The sequence below is a fragment of the Xenopus tropicalis genome, chromosome 4, assembly GCF_000004195.4.
Source record: "Xenopus tropicalis strain Nigerian chromosome 4, UCB_Xtro_10.0, whole genome shotgun sequence".
Classification (NCBI taxonomy): Eukaryota; Metazoa; Chordata; class Amphibia; order Anura; family Pipidae; genus Xenopus; species Xenopus tropicalis.
This window is the reverse complement of record NC_030680.2, coordinates 16,396,670-16,414,159: the sequence shown is the minus strand read 5'-3', so window position 1 is coordinate 16,414,159 and position 17,490 is coordinate 16,396,670. Positions and strand designations below refer to the sequence as shown.

Below are 17,490 nucleotides of genomic sequence, written 5' to 3'. Positions count from 1 at the left end.
AAAAGTAAAGGTTAATACCCTAGGGCACATGTGTCAAACACAAGGCCTGCGGGCCGAATATGGCCCTTCTGGCTGTTTTATGTGGCCCCTGGTGACTGTGCCTGACTGTACAGTATCTCAATAAAAAATTTGGCCAGTGGCTTCGCCTGTGTTTTAGATTTCGGCCCCCTTATGTGATTGAGTTTGACACCCCTGCCCTAGGGGTGCCAATACATTGGGCACCTCTAAGTGAGTCCCATGGGTAACAATGTAGCTGGGGCCAGTGAATATATTCCAATAAAAATTGCCCCAGCCCAAGGTATTTTCTTAAAGTGCTCCAGTAGGTTAATGAATCGCATGCAGCCGCTGGACTTAGAGCAGGGGACACTTAGGCAATTGGACCAACTAGGGTTGCCAAAATTGAATCCATCCAGTATGTTACCAGCCTAGCCAGTAAATCTTTAGCAAGGACTGGGGTCTATATCACAAAATTGCCATAATGTTCCTTTGTTCCACCCCTGGAGCTTTAATTTACCGCTCTTGCCCCTATTTCAGCCTCAATCCACCCCTTTGGCCTTTGATCTGCCCCAGTCCTTGTTCCCAAGCCAACCAGCTCCCTGTCACCCACTAGGCCCTGCCCCAAACCCACCCTGTTGTTGCCCCTGTCCCATCACATCAGTAAGACATTTTGCAAAAGGTTGGAACCCTCGAGCCAACATGGCGGCACGCTTCAAGAAAGTACCCTGGGCCCTAGTGATTTTTATGGAAGCACTTCTTTAAATAGTTTTTCATGGCTCGTGTATGATCATTGTGTGGCATGGGTGCATCAAACTGGGACACTAAAGATTATTTGCGATGTTTGTGTCCCAACTGGCCACCCGCACTAGGAGCATTTTTGCACAAAATGGTCTTGTTTCCCCAATGTAGTGCGGCTTCTATTAGCCCACAGCTCTGATAGGGGAAACAATATCCCTCCAATAAGTTAATGCTGATGTGTATTCTGTATATTTTAGGCAGAGATTGCCCAACTACAGGAGCAATTGGCATTAAAGGATGCTGAAATCGAACGGTTAAAGAGCCAAATTTCCTCCAGGACCATTGCACAGAATGAATCCTCAGAAAGAGGTACAGTAACGTTCATATTGTTATTGGCCTCCCAAATCTGCTTCTGCCCCTTCCACATACATAATATCCCTCATGCACCCTACCCACCTACATACAGTATATATATATATATACTATGCCCTAGCACACATGCCCTATGCAATAGCGCACTCGCATACATGCATATATATACCCATGCACTAACACATACAAGCCCTGTGCATAGGCATATACTCTTTACAACATGTTCTCCTATGCAGAAGCCACTGAGTGTTGGCACTGTGCCCCTATAAAGACTCATGCCATCCCCTGATACATATCCCAGTGCCTGCCAGTAAGACTGTCTCCAGTATCTGCCAGAGAAATCCGCTCTCTCGGTGAAAAGTGAATGAAAGTGAAACCTTATCCCAGGCGTGCCGGAACTTCATATCCCATTCGGAAATACAGACTTGCAGAGTCATGACTTGTTCCAATAGGCTGCCAAGCTATTCAGTTACACGGTGTGACTGGTTTCCCAAACACATATATACACTATATCCGTGCATGGAAATTCTTCCTTTCCTAAAGGGAAAATATATCCTATTTCTAATTCAGGTTTATATTCCATATATTACCTGCATGCATATACCCTTCCCTTTCTATTGCCTGCTGAGGCATGCTGTGGGTACCAGCCCAGGGGCAACAAGGTATGGATACAACACAGTTTCCTGCCTTGGGTTGGCAGGTCTCCTGGCAGGTTGGGACACTAAACATTTAGTTGGCATGGATCAAATTTATGGTATAAGATCACATTTTTGTATAAGTCTATTGAGCGATGACTGTCCAGATGGGCATATAATTTCATTCTCTTTCTTTACTCCTATGGAATACATAGAAGAAGTATTTAGGCGAAGGATAAAAGAGAAACGTAAGCCACCCGTCCGTCTCGTCCTTGTGCTTCCTCGCCAGTAGTAATTTTGTATGGCGCTCTAATCCCCCTACCGGGCTGCTGATTTGTTTTTTTTACCAATCATACGGTCTGCGTCTGCTCACCGCAAACACACTACCTAACTATTGCCAGAAAGCTGCTTCCTTCCTGGTGTAACCCCTTGCACGACAATCACTGTTGGCTAAATTAATGTGAGTTGCTTAACCCCTCCTGGGATCCAGAGCAAAATTAAGCTGGGTGGCTGGATCAGTAATGTAATCTGGTTGAAGGCCTGGTTGCTAAAAACCTCTCTACTGAGTTGTTGATCCTTGATTTTATAGATCATTCCATATCTTGATTGTGCAGCTCTACTACCAGTCCCCTTTAGCCAACTTAAATTTGGACATCTAGTACTTAATTAGGCCCAGGAGTAAGAGAAGTATTGTCCGGGCTTATAGCATACTAGGGGTTCTGACTGCCATAGTGCATTGATTACTTTGGCTTTCCCAAAGGACACCTGGGTCTTTCATAGGCAGTTTCTGTCTTATTTGTTTGAATAGGAAACCATGACAAGTGGGGAAGGGGCATGGTCATTGCTTCAGCCCTTTAGAGAATGTCAAACAAGGGAAACCACCCTAGGAACCACTACAGACATGTTGTTAGAGGCTCGGGGGCCCTGCTGCAAAATGTGGTGTAATGCCCTTTTATTCTAACCAAATTATATCCCTCATCCTCTATATGTGTCATTGTGGTTCCATTGACACTACATGCAAAGTGACATCCCTTACTTTTGCAGTGTTCAGTACTGAGCCATCAACTTGAAGGTTATAGCTTAGCAATACTAGGCATCTGAGTAGCTCTTGGAAGATACTAGATGTGTAGGATACCTCGGAGTAGCACTGATGTATGCAGCAAACCTCTTTTTAATTGCCCAAAAAGCTCACAATGTTCAAAATGTCCATCATACGTTTGGCTATAAATTGTTCCCCTCCAGTCAATGTCTGCCTCATTAACTCTTTCCCAAATACCCCCTTGTGTATCCGCCAGCTAATGGCCAAATGAGGCAGCCTACTTACTTACCTGCTTTAAAGGCCATCTTGATCTGTATCCATTCTGTCATTATGATTGTCTGGGAGCGGATAGATTTGTGTTGGAACTTGGGGACAGCACTGTGATCAGTAACCACTGCGGCTTCCACTCGCTAACCTCACGCCTTGTTTCCTTCTAATCTGATCACTTCATTTTATTTAAGTTATATTTGTCATCAATAGGCAAATGTATTATTTGTAATTGTATAGTATTAGGATGGTGGGAACTGTAATATGAAGGTAGAAACATTTTTGGCATCTCATATATACTGTACATATATTTCATGACTATTAACCATTGTGTATGTGCTTTAAACTTTAGATCAAGAAGTTCAGAGGTTAAAACTGGGCATGGAGACATTATTGGCTGCCAATGAAGAAAAGGTGAGTGCGCTTTATTGTAATGCTTCCTATGGTGTCCTTGGTGCCGGCTTACTGGTTCCCAAAAATAAGAGTATTTTTAGGCCACTACAAGATGTTTAATGTGTTTTCTAACAGCCTAATGGCCACTGTGCTTTGCTTTATTTTACATTACATTACTTTACATTACATTACCCTTTATCTATAAAAATCCCAGTGCCCATAACAGTTGGGATAACACTACCATAACTACTATGTAAATGAAAATTTGGCCTCTCCTGTATTATTTTGAAGTTACAGATGCCCATAGACAAGTGGTATTGTATTTACTTGTCTCAGCAACTGGCAATCCACTCAGATTTCTATAGACAATCCCCTGCTGCCATTATATAGTGATAGTAAGAGGGAAGCGGCCACCTAGATCAGAATCGTTTGTGGGTAGATAGAGTGGTAATTAAAGGTAGCACTAGGTAAAAGCTCAATGCATGTTCTCAAAATGATATATAGGTATGGGACCTGTTATCCAGAATGCTTGGGTCCTGGGGTTTTCTGGATATGAATCTTTCCATAATTTGGATCTCCATACCTTGTCTACTAAATAATCATTTAAATGTTAATTAAACCCAATAGGATTGTTTTGCCTCCAATAAGGATTAATTATATCTTAGTTGGGATCAAGTACAGGTACTGTTTTATTATTACAGAGAAAAGGGAATCATTTAACCATTAAATAAACCCAATAGGGCTGTTCTGCCCCAATAAGGGGTAATTATATCTTAGTTGGGATCAAGTACAGGTACTGTTTTATTATTACAGAGAAAAGGGAATCATTTAACCATTAAATAAACCCAATAGGGCTGTTCTGCCCCCAATAAGGGGTAATTATATCTTAGTTGGGATCAAGTACAGGTACTGTTTTATTATTACAGAGAAAAGGGAATCATTTAACCATTAAATAAACCCAATAGGGCTGTTCTGCCCCAATAAGGGGTAATTATATCTTAGTTGGGATCAAGTACAGGTACTGTTTTATTATTACAGAGAAAAGGGAATCATTTAACCATTAAATAAACCCAATAGGGCTGTTCTGCCCCCAATAAGGGGTAATTATATCTTAGTTGGGATCAAGTGCAGGTACTGTTTTATTATTACAGAGAAAAGGGAATCATTTAACCATTAAATAAACCCAATAGGGCTGTTCTGCCCCCAATAAGGGGTAATTATATCTTAGTTGGGATCAAGTACAGGTACTGTTTTATTATTACAGAGAAAAGGGAATCATTTAACCATTAAATAAACCCAATAGGGCTGTTCTGCCCCCAATAAGGGGTAATTATATCTTAGTTGGGATCAAGTACAGGTACTGTTTTAGGGCTTCCGGATAATGTGTTTCTGGATAACATATCCCATACCTGTATAAACATATAAAAAATGACTATTTAGAAAGATGCAGGTGCTGAAATCTTAAGATATTCCTATTGCAGTTCTATCACTGACCCCGGGGAACCTCGCCGCACCTTCTCCTGTACACGCAGGGCTGGGTTTACTTTAATAACGGAACCAGCTGCTTACATTCACTGCAATGTTTGGCCCGGGTTAGTGACGACGTGGCCACTGCTCTGGCACTCATCCCCCCATAGGGTTATTAAGCTGTGAGTATTGCTCGGGGTCTGGAACTGATTTGCTCCTGCAGCCGCTGCAGTCTCCAATGAATTGTCCCCCCGAACAAACATTTGGTACATTTACAAAAAAAAAAGCAATTTTAGTGTCAAATGTGTAAAGGTGTATAAACCAACTGCGCTAGAATCAACCAAAACATTTCTACTTTAAAGGGGAACTCCACCCAAACACAACTTAAGATGTTTGAAAAGAAAGCATAATTTCAAGCAACTTTGAAATATATATCAGTTAAAGATGCAGCTTTGTTGTCATTTTTTAATACAATAATAAGGTTTGGAACAATTCCCTAAGCCCCGCCCCCTGTTCCCCTGCTGATCTGGCTGACTACTTTGTGACTCATATAAAATGTAACAGTTGCACACGTGATGTCAATAAGGAACTACATAACCCACAGTGCAATGCATTGTGGGTTATGTAGTTCCTGCATGCTGTCTGTAAGCTGTGGGGAAGTTGTCACAATTTGTAACATCAAGGTTTTAGTCCCTCCTCCCCTGCCAGGATTTCAAATGATGCAAAAAGAGAAGAACTGTTTTGGATTTCAGCATATAAAAATGGTATTTATTGATAATAAACAGATTACAGTGATAGGTATATTAGGGGTTTTTGGGTTGTGGGGCTCTTTAACTAATTTTGGTTCGGAAGCCGGAGTTCTCCTTTAATCGCAATAAGATGGAAACGGGATATTTTTGCCTGTGCTGTTTGTGATTGGGGGCACAAAGGGGAAGGAAACAGCTTAGTGATTGTGACTTTCTGGTTTCAGGACCATCGAATTGAGGAACTCACACTGCTGCTCAGCCAATACCGACGAGTGAAGAGTTTTGTGATGGCAGCTCATGGTAATGGATTTTTATCCCCCCCCCCAGCACATACAGTATTATATAGATCTACAGATGATACTACCCAGTGATGTCATACCCAGCACCAAGGACAGGGCCCATATGAGTATCATGTCCTTAGAACTATGGCACAAACGGGTGAACCCAATGACCCATTTGTCTAATGTTATTGGCTTATAAGTGTAGTATTGGGTTTGTGATCTGTGCATGTTGGCATCTCATTAGCACCCTACCTGTGCTTAAGCACCCATTGGGTGAGCATCAGAACATAAGGTGTTCATAAAAATGGGAAAGCAGGGAGGCAAAATATGGCTGCTTCTTCTGGTGGGGTCACTAAACAAGTGGAGGCAATTGGCCAACCAATTGCCCAGTTGGGATTCTCTAATTGTTAGGCCCCAGGGCCAACACATGAACTTGATCCTTGTCCTTTGCGATCTTATAACCTGACCAATAGATATGAAGCTCATTTTTTAACCAGATATATTGGCCAGGGCCCTAAACACTGGGCAGCCTACCGACTCAGTCTGCAGCAGCCACTAATAACCCTAACTGAGTGTTTCAAAAATATACATATATTTCCTGTTCCCCAGTAGCTTTACGGAAATAGCCTGGATCATTATAAGCAAATCCTCAGCAGTTATTTATAAAATAAATAAACACCTCTGGGTTTAGCGAGTACAGCCCTAACGCCCGGCATGGGCAGCATGCCCTGCTCCAGGTGACACGGTTTTACTTAGGACCATGGCAGCGCGTAAATATTATTCTGTATTTAGTATCTGGGACTGTACTGCTGTTTATTAGAGAACATAAGGCTGCTATATGCTTCCTCCTTTGCAAAAATGAATGATACTGCTACTGATTCATGTCGGTGATATAAAGCTCCCATGGTATTACAGAGGGCACTGAGCGATTGCTTTAAAGGACAAGTAAACTGTTAAAACAAATGTATGTAAAATTGATCAGGGCTATTCTAAGGACTTTTCCAATTTACATTCATTATTTTTTTTTTTATTCCAAGATATTAAGGGTTAAAGGTACTGTTAATATGAATGGATTTTCTTACAACAGCGCCACCTGCTGGTCACTTTCCAAACATGACGTAGTCAGGAGAAAGAGGGCTGATCTGATGCTCTTCTGGTTAGGGAAACATTAGAAACCTCAGATACCTTTTCTCACATCTTTCCTACCCAGAAGAATCAGATCAGCCCTCTTTCTTTCTCCTGACAACTTCCTTGACTAGTTAAGTGACCAGCAGGGGGAGCTGTTGTAACAAAATGCATTCCTATTAACAGTACTTTATTTCAATTCCAAGATATTAAGGGTTAAATAGAATGGTTATCAATTTTACACCAACTTATTTTAAAAGTGTACTTATCCTTTAATGCCAGTTCTGCCCAGTTGCCTAAAATAATCTTTCCTGCTATAACTCAACATGTTTTAGTAGGGGGCAGTGTAGCAGAGCCATAGAGGGACCAGCGTACCCACTACCTACACTCATTGGCTATTGGCACGCTAACCCAAGCTGTGTTTCTTTGCAGCCTCCTCTGAGCGAATGCTGTCTCTAAGCAGCGAGGAAGAAGTTGAGGCCACTTTAAGGAAACTAAATCCAGTCGATAACCAGACTAACGAGTTACCTAAACCAGAGGTAAGTTCTGCCACCAATGCTGGGGGTGGGACTGTAATATCAAGGGGTGGGGCAGAGAAATTCAGGGGAGGGGTGGGGATGTTGCAGATGGAGTTGGTGGTGGGGCAGAAGGAGGTTCAACACTACTCCACCATCAAACCCATAATTACTGAATACTCTGACTCCGGGTACCTCTCTATATGCCATGTTTGAGAACTGTTGGGGCTCATTTGGTTTATTTATAGTATAAATATGAATACATTCATTCCATTATTTTTAATAGCCGTGCCAAGGAGACCCACCCCCAATTACATCCACTTTGCCTGCACCAAATAATCTGCAAACCAGGTAAGGAATAAAGATTATTGCTTTACTTTCTACTATACAGGTATGGGATCCCTTATCCGGAAACCCTTTATCCAGAAAGCTCCGAATTACGGAAAGCCTGTCTCCCATAGACTCCAATTTAATCAAATAATTTAATTTTTTTAAACGGATTTCCTTTTTCTCCGTAGCAATAAAACAGAACCTTGTAATCGATCCCAAATAGGATATAAATAATCCTTGCAATGCAATACAATCCCATAGGGTTTAATTACTGTTTTATTGATTCTTTAGTAGGCTTAAGGTATGGAGATCCAAATTACGGAAAGACCCCTTATACCCTTGGTCCCGAGCATTCTGGATAACGGGTCCTATACCTGTACTACTATACTGATAGTGACACTGGTTAGGGGGTGGAGTTACTGGCAGATCTGAATGTATTGGGTCATATATGGGTGTGGTCAGAGCTAACTTGGGGGCGTGGCTGAGTGTGTACTGTGTTATTAGGAGCTCAGATGGGAGGTATGAATACATTAGCTTAGTAAAGTGGGAGAGTTAGAACACAAATACCCCTTAATAGTAATCTGTGGTTAATTGATTCCCTGGCAGTACGAGTCCGGCTGAGCCCTGCCCGGCTTCCTGGGAGGAAACCCCTGAATATAAAAACAGGTAAGAGCTACTCAGCCAAAACAACTCCGTACCGCATATTAGAGCCCCAACTCATTGGCACGTGGGCTCTAGATCTCATGTAATAGAAGGTACAAAATTTGCACCAGGTCTAAGTACCCCTAGTAACCAATCAGCAATAGCAGTCACTTGTTTCAAAGCAAACTTTCATTGGTTGCTATGGGTTACTAGCCCTGCTGTACTGTAAAACTTGTATATTTGCAGCAACATTTTTCTACTCATTTTAAATGTTTTAAACATTTGTGCTTTGTTCTTGGTGCTATAGAATTATACCCAGAAAGCTTTGTTCCAGTCTGGAAGATTTACAGTGTGCGGAAAAGGTAAATAAGCCAAGGGCAAAAATGGGTGCAGTGATTCCTTTGAGACTACTGGCCCCCAAGCAGCTAGAATTCCATAGAGAAGTATGGCGCCACCCACTGTGGGTAGTTGTCCCCTGACCCCACAGCCGTAGCACTTACCCACTTCTATTCCATAAATATAGCTCACAAACTGCAGATACACCAATCACTGCCCATCCGTGTGTGGGGCCATATTCCTGTAATATATTCCTGCCCAATCATTACACCCCTCACTGGGGCCAAAGGATGGGCAGCTACACATCCAATGGCCTGATTGTGCTCAGTGTTTATGTATTGTTGTTTAGTCTGCATTGCCTACTCCTTTATATGTTGTGGGTTATGGTATTAATATATGTGTGTGTATATATGCATCAGGTCAGCATGCGTTTAATATGTCCTTTTAATTATGACATTTATTCTAATCGCTATAGCAATTCAACCCTCCTCCTCCAGGCTTCAATATACAGGATTTTGCTTTACATTTTATTTCTTAGTGTAGTCAACAGGCTTTAGTTTTGGGCATGGAGCCTGGGACCCTGGCACCAGCAGCCATCTTTTATACTGTTACATATAGATAGATAAGGTTCAACTTTCTTTCCAAGTGAATCCTCTCTGGCATTTAGTTGATCCAGAGGAAGGCAAAAACCCTATATACAATTTGCCTTCCTGGCTCCAAAAGGGCTTTTGTACCAGCCCCTGGGTCAGGTGTGCCAGTTAGTATTAGGTGGGCAGTGGGTTCGGGCCAGTGCAGTGATTTCACACCAGGTGGTGGGAGAACTTACCTTTGGCCCTACCCCATTTGAGATGCCAGTTGGCGCATTGACAGTATACATAATACTCCCTATTTATATGCCTATTATACGCCTAATACTCACACCTGCCCCCTCCAGCGACATCAGAGAGGAGAAGGCAGAAGTATATAAATAAGGACAGTACTTTGATTTGGGAACGGGCAGGTTAGGGTCGGGCACAAGTTGACTTTCTGCTGATCCACACATCACTAGAGCCAGTGCTGTGTGTATGGGCATCTGAGGGCACCCTAGGCACCGGACATAAATGAGCCCCCAAGTGACGTCACGTACACATCACTTCTGATCTGCACTTGTCCCATATACCCTCACGCCCCATTGGCAGTGGCTGGGGTATTTTGTTTTATATACATTTTTTTTTAATTATATAGGCACCCAAGGGCCTGAACCTAGGGCTTCAGCTTTAGGGAGGCAGCATTTGGGTGCCTTAAATATAAATACGCCACTGGTTGTAGCTTCATGGGTGCCTATATAGCTCCCCATAGGCTGCCTCTCTTCTGGGGGGGGCTGGTGAGAGGGAATGCAGGGCCAGATTTTAAATCATTAAGTGCAGAAGGGAGGGCCAATCAGCTCCGGGCTATAGAAGTCTGATGGGGACAGAGGAATGAGTTGCTAGAATGAGTGCCGCTACAGGTACCAGTAATGTACAGAAGTGCCTTACAGGCTTCTCTGGCACCGAATGGAGCCACGTTCATATTAACCAATCAGCAGTCTGTGTATGCACCCAATACTAACAGCATTGTCCTTGTCATGTTTTTCTCTCTCACCTCCATAGCATGTTGATGTGGAAGTCACTGATCCTGTTCTAACACCCGAGGTATAATAACTGCACTACTTCCTACAGTCTGTTTCATATATGTGTACGGCATTTAGCAGAAGGCAAACGTGCAGTGGCATTTTGGGTCGGAACCTGTTTTTTTCTGCATAATTGGGGTTGTCTGCTGCTGTTCCGTTTACCGTAGCTGAGCTACGCTCCCTAGATTTAAAGTGATAGGACTGAGCAGAGAAGCATCAGGACAATGTCGGACTGGCCCACCAGGATACCAGGAAAACTCCCGGTGGGCCCTCCTTCTCCTGACCATTTCATGGTCATTCCCTATTTCTGAATGGGAACAAAGAGGAGAAATAGATGGAAGAATAGATGCTAGCATGGAAATAAAAGAGACTAGGAGAATAATAATAATAAAGAGGTTGGGCAAGGAAAGCAGGAAAAATAGTTTGGAGAGTGGGCCCATGGTCTAAGGTTTCTGGTGGGCCCCTGAGGTCCCAGTCCGACACTGCATCAGGAGATGCTTCCAGTATCAGTAACTTAAGCTTTTCTGTTCTATCTGACAGCCGCCAGGAAAGAACAGCAGGGGGCGCTCCTGTTAACACATTTGTGATAGAAGTAGTGAAAATAAGGAATGTAAATAGTAATACAGAAGGAACTGCAAAACGCATGTAAATAGAGAGGAATAGATGGAAATGAGGTATACCTAGTATGTTACTGTCTGTTATAGGGGGACTACACCCCAGAAACTAAGGTTTGGCTAAGCACAGGTTAAAGGTGCCCCTACGAATAAAGTAATCACCATATAAATAAGGGAGCTGACGAATAACTGGGCACGTGGTGGGCATAGGCGCCATCATAAGGGGTAGAATGAAGATATATGGCATTGCATGGCATTAACCCTTTGCAAATATACTTTGTGCCAGAGTAAAGCTCACATAGAAGATCACCGGTACCAGACCCTGCCAGGAAAGCTTCCTCGGCCCAATCAGAACGGAGCTCATGACCCCCACAGGAATCCACCCTCCCAAAATCTCCTTCATGTCTCCAGTGCAACCAATGGGATTCACGACTCCTGTAAGTTACATGGGGGTCAGTCACGTGGGCATACAGCTGCCAATCAGTAAATAATGTAAATAATGATGGAATATTAAAGGAGGAAATCTAATTTAGTCATATTAATTGCTCGTTATTGCCTGGATATTATTGGACACTTTGGGAATGCCTGCAGCTCTGATTGGCTGCTTGCAGACTGAGCAGACAGAATCTGGCCAAGTGACTGGCTGCATGAGAGTCCAATTACATTTAGATTTTTAGCTTTGGGGTGGGGGTAAAGTGGGGCCAAGGGTATTATCCAGGCTTTATTGTCCCTTTTAAATGAATTTGCAGGTGGAACAAAAATCTAAGCAGCTCTGCAGTTGGTCACTTTTTTAAAGAAAAATATTTCTCTTCCATGTTGCTTGAAAATTAAAATCTCACTCAGCAATCTGGCTTTGTGCTTCTGGTTTCTTATGAAAGGGCATTGTTGCTAGGGTAAGTTGGCCTAGCAACCAGTATAATCCAGAAAACTGAAGCAATATAAAATCTGGGCATTTTTTTCTTTTTCCACTTTTCTGCACTGCTATTTGATTTGAGCTTCCAGCTTTGTGTTTGCTTGGCTCCTCCTTTCCTGAAATCTCACTTTCTTCTTCCTTTCTTCTTTTCCTCTTGTGGGATTGGTTGAAGATATCACCAGAAGTATCAGTGCCCCGGTCATAGGTACTGTACCCGCAGTATTAACACTAACATGGGTCACGCTTTATAATGCTGAGCAGGGGATCTGTATCCGATGGGGGAGTCTATCTGTATCAGTTTGTAGCTCCTCAGGAGGGGTACAAACCATTAGATATCCCCCCTCAAGGGAATGAATTGTTGGGGTATAAACAATTACACAGCCAAGATTATTTGATCCATTGATTGTTAATTATATGACTTGGCATTACAATGCATACTTCTTCCTAATCTGCCTTTGTGGCAGCAAATGGTATTTCCTGGGTACAAATGGTTAATGGGGGGGTTCAGAGATAAAGTAAGGATGTGGGTTAGAGACAGACTGGTGCATAATACACACAGGCAAAGTGTTGGAAGGTTACAGTCTGCTCTGCTTTTATTCTAGGAATTGGTAAAGGTTGATTGATGGGATAGATATAAGGGGAAAGTGTGGGAAGGGTTACTGCCTGCTCTGCTCTCATCTCCTCAACAGAAATAGGGTGTAACACAGTATTTTAAAATATGATTAAGGGACTTAAAGGGGTTGTTTACAAATACATTGCAGTATGTTATAAAGAGTGCTATTCTGAAACAATTTGCAATTGGTCTTCATTTTTCATTATTTGTGTTTTTGTAAATTATTTAGCAACTCTCCAATTTGGAAATTTAGCAGCTATATGGTGGCTAGGGTCAAAATTTCCCTAGCAACCAGGCAGTGGTTTGAATAAGAAACTGGAATATGAATAGGAGAGGGTCTGAATAGAAAAAAAAGTGATAAAAAGTAACAATAGCAATAAAATTGTAGCTTCACAGAGTAATAGTTTTTGATCCCCATTTGAAAGCTGGAAAGAATCAGAAAATGAATTCAAAAACAATAAAAAATGAAGACCAGTTGAAAAGTTGCTAATTGCTGGCCATTCTGTAACATACTAAAAGTTACTAAAAGTATGTATGTATGTATGTACTTATATATACAGGTATAGGAACCGTTATCCAGAATGCTTGGGACCAAGGGTATTCTGGATAAGGGGTCTTTCCGTAGTTTGGATCTCTGTATCTTAAGACTAAAAATAAATAATCAATAAAACATTAATTAAAGCCAGTAGGATTGTTTTGCATCCAATAAGGGGTAATTCTATCTTAGTTGGGATCAAATACAGGTACTGTTTTATTATTACAGAGAAAAGGGAATCATTTAACCATTAAATCAACCGAATAGGACTGTTCTGCCCCAATAAGGGGTAATTATATCTTAGTTGGGATCAAGTACAGGTACTGTTTTATTATTACAGAGAAAAGGGAATCATTTAACCATTAAATAAACCCAATAGGGCTGTTCTGCCCCAATAAGGGGTAATTATATCTTAGTTGGGATCAAGTACAGGTACTGTTTTATTATTACAGAGAAAAGGGAATCATTTAACCATTAAATAAACCCAATAGGGCTGTTCTGCCCCCCAATAAGGGGTAATTATATCTTAGTTGGGATCAAGTACAGGTACTGTTTTATTATTACAGAGAAAAGGGAATCATTTAACCATGAAATAAACCCAATAGGGCTGTTCTGCCCCCAATAAGGGGTAATTATATCTTAGTTGGGATCAAGTACAGGTACTGTTTTATTATTACAGAGAAAAGGGAATCATTTAACCATTAAATAAACCCAATAGGGCTGTTCTGCCCCCAATAAGGGGTAATTATATCTTAGTTGGGATCAAGTACAGGTACTGTTTTATTATTACAGAGAAAAGGGAATCATTTAACCATTAAATAAACCCAATAGGGCTGTTCTGCCCCCAATAAGGGGTAATTATATCTTAGTTGGGATCAAGTACAGGTACTGTTTTATTATTGCAGAGAAAAAGGAAATCCATTTTAAAAATCAGAATTATTTGATTAAAATGGAGTCTATGGGAGACAGGCTTTCCATAATTCGGATCTTTCTGGATAATGTGGTTTCTGTATAATGGATCCCATACCTGTATGTATGTATGTATGTATGTATATATATATATATATATATAATATTCCCTTCCACTGGTGCCCCAATAGCAGCCAGTGGATTCTGTGGCTAAAAGCAGAATATTAATGGTGGATTCTATTCTGAGCAGCTGTTTATTATTCCTTGCAGGCGAAAAGGAGCACAATCTGGATATCACATTTACTTCAAATGATCTTTCCCTCTCGTCTGGGACTGATTCAGGGCCACAATCCCCTCTGTCTCCCGAATCAAAGAAAAGCCCTAAAGGCATCAAAAAGTTTTGGGGAAGGTAAGTTTCATGATTGTTTTTGTTCCACTGTCATTTCATTACCATCTCGATGCAAGCGAGGAGCAAACCCAAAACACAATACTCTTTACCACCACTAGGTGGCACTACTTGCAAAGATTGAACCAGATCTATAGGTGCTATACACTATAAGATCCAATAGTTTGTCGAGTATACTAAAGCCCCATTAACCCCTAGCAACCAATCCTATGGGTGTTATCAGCTATAGAATCAATATTCTATATTATCTAATTATCACTATTATAGCTTCTTAAGGCATCCTCCTACCATGGACATTTTGTTCACAAGTCTTGTTTTGTTTCCATCTGCAGAATTAGGAGAACTCCTTCTGGAAATTTCAGCATGGATGGAGCTGCGCTGTCTGAATTTAAGAGAGGAGGCTTGAGGGCAACTGCTGGACCAAGGCTTTCCCGAACAAAGGATAACCGTATTAAAAACAGGTATGACAAGGGACTGTGGCTGTGGGATAGCAGGTATAGTAGGGAGAGATGGTGCCTATAGTAGCAGTGGGGGGATAATAGCCTCTGGGAAGGGACTGGGGCTGTGGGATAGCAGGTATAGTAGGGAGAGATGGTGCCTATAGTAGCAGTGGGAGGATAATAGCCTCTGGGAAGGGACTGGGGCTGTGGGATAGCAGGTATAGTAGGGAGAGATGGTGCCTATAGTAGCAGTGGGGGGATAATAGCCTCTGGGAAGGGACTGGGGCTGTGGGATAGCAGGTATAGTAGGGAGAGATGGTGCCTATAGTAGCAGTGGGGGGATAATAGCCTCTGGGAAGGGACTGGGGCTGTGGGATAGCAGGTATAGTAGGGAGAGATGGTGCCTATAGTAGCAGTGGGGGGATAATAGCCTCTGGGAAGGGACTGGGGCTGTGGGATAGCAGGTATAGTAGGGAGAGATGGTGCCTATAGTAGCAGTGGGGGGATAATAGCCTCTGGGAAGGGACTGGGGCTGTGGGATAGCAGGTATAGTAGGGAGAGATGGTGCCTATAGTAGCAGTGGGGGGATAATAGCCTCTGGGAAGGGACTGTGGATGTAGATGTCTGTGCCCAAATTCTGCTTGTTTGGTTGTTGTTGGGCCCTTAGTTTCACAGTACAACTGTATTTATATAATGGGGCCCCTATGCCTTGCCCTGAGCCCAGCAGCCACATTAGCAATACAATACATAGTATGGAGACAGCTCTAAGCCACTATGCCTTTTGCCCCTATCTGTATTATGATGGGAAGCTGCTAAATAACTCCCATATGTTTCCCGGCCCCACATCCTGTGCTAATGGTACTGCTTGGGGCTGAAGCTTTTAAGTCGACCACATGGATAATCACTGAATGAACAAAACATGGGATTCTGCCTGGAGCGGCCTGTTGTGATGTGGTCTGTTAGAGATGTTCCTACATGTACAGCAGTAACATTCTCTATTTCTATTCATAATATTTATGTGCTTTTGGGAAACCGAAACCATCTTCATATGTTCCACTTGTCACTGTTACCCTGGTAAATAAATATATATATCTGTGTTCAATCTTCTGCCCTCAGTGACTGCAATGCTCCTTTTGCTCAGTGGAGCAATGAACAAGTTTGCAACTGGTTAGAAGACCTGGGCCTGGGGCAATACATCATCTTTGCCCGGCAGTGGATCAGCTCCGGCCACACCTTGTTAATGGCCACGCCACAAGCTTTGGAAAAGGTGAGCAGTTTAACCTTAACATGGCGCCAGGAAACATTGCAGCGTCTGCCTGTCCCTCTGCACTGCTGGTTCTGACTTGTAAACAGGGGAGCTTGGCTGGAAGGGAGCTGAATATTTTTATATGTTTCATGAGTCATAACCAGCAGTGCAGAAGGAGTAAAACAAAGAGCAATTACATTTACAAATTAAACATTAAAACCAATGAGACATTTCCATTAATGTATGTTGTAAAGTTGCTTAGGATGACATTTTCTTTAATTAGGGAACACTTTATTCTGGGGTTAAAAATAATGATGAATCCTATCAATATAACTCTTTTTGTGGGATTTGTATTATCAAAACTAGTGTGGATCCCTAGGGAAATTTATTCTGAAAGCCCCCGCCACTCTCACAGCTCCTGTTTTCTGAGCCTCTACAGAGCCAGGCCAAGCACTATTGGTACCCAAGCTAATACTACTTGGCCTGCCCCCCAAACACACCACTGTGCTCCCTACCCCCAGTGGTTGGTCCACATGGTCCCTCACATCTCAAGCCCCATGGCCCCCTACTTCTTGCTCCTTCCACCGCCCTCCACTTACTCCCCTACAATTTGGCCCAAATCATGTGTCCCTCCTACCTACCCTTAGTTCCTGCCCGGGCCTCTGTTAGAGACACTCTAGGCAAAGGAGAGTCAGTCTTTCCAACCCAAAACTAATATGGGCCCTACAGGGCTGCCATTGGGGAGTACAAGGGGTACTTTACCAGGGGCAGAGGGGAAACCCGAGGTGAAAAAGCTGTAAAAGGGGTGGGGCTTGTTTGGGAGTGGGCATGACTTGGTTAATCATGGGCCAGATCTAGGCTAATTGGGAAGTGGCCAAAACAAGTCAGGTATGTAGTTGTGGATACATGGAGCATTTCTTTTGCATTGAGCCCCCATTTTACTTGTTGGCAGGGCCCAGGTGTCCAGTAGACTAATAAATGGGCTCTGCTAACCTAATATGGGGCACCATGATTACTAACGGTGGCCCTGGTGGCTTATATGGACTGGAGGTGTAGCCAAAATGTTGCTTTTCTGTAACCTGCAGGCAGCCATGGTGCTAACTGTGACATGTTCGTTATTAAGGTGATTATCTCTTTATTTACTTAGGAATTAGGAATAAAGCACCCGTTACATCGAAAGAAACTTCAGATGGCGATAAATGCTATAAACAGCAAAAAGGAGGAGAAATCGGGGCAGCTGGACCATATATGGGTGACACGTAAGCACAATATTGGTTATTATT

General features: G+C 42.5%; 1 protein-coding gene across 13 annotated transcripts in view; it reads left to right on the top strand.

Annotated features, from left to right (window-relative positions):
- ppfibp2 (PTPRF interacting protein, binding protein 2 (liprin beta 2)) overlaps positions 1-17,490 on the top strand; it is an 87,221-nt gene that overhangs the window by 59,053 nt on the left and 10,678 nt on the right. For 8 of the 13 annotated variants that reach the window (XM_031900505.1, XM_031900504.1, XM_031900508.1 and 5 more), the window contains 15 exons: positions 993-1,104; positions 1,958-1,990; positions 3,401-3,462; positions 5,879-5,954; positions 7,493-7,599; positions 7,862-7,926; positions 8,512-8,571; positions 8,855-8,909; positions 10,512-10,553; positions 11,432-11,582; positions 12,231-12,263; positions 14,386-14,524; positions 14,854-14,982; positions 16,078-16,228; positions 17,355-17,466. In XM_031900505.1, coding sequence (XP_031756365.1) covers positions 993-1,104; positions 1,958-1,990; positions 3,401-3,462; positions 5,879-5,954; positions 7,493-7,599; positions 7,862-7,926; positions 8,512-8,571; positions 8,855-8,909; positions 10,512-10,553; positions 11,432-11,582; positions 12,231-12,263; positions 14,386-14,524; positions 14,854-14,982; positions 16,078-16,228; positions 17,355-17,466 — 1,327 coding nt within the window. The remainder of the gene's footprint in view (positions 1-992; positions 1,105-1,957; positions 1,991-3,400; positions 3,463-5,878; positions 5,955-7,492; positions 7,600-7,861; positions 7,927-8,511; positions 8,572-8,854; positions 8,910-10,511; positions 10,554-11,431; positions 11,583-12,230; positions 12,264-14,385; positions 14,525-14,853; positions 14,983-16,077; positions 16,229-17,354; positions 17,467-17,490) is intronic. The other 5 variants (XM_031900506.1, XM_031900510.1, XM_031900515.1 and 2 more) reach the window with 3 other exon arrangements.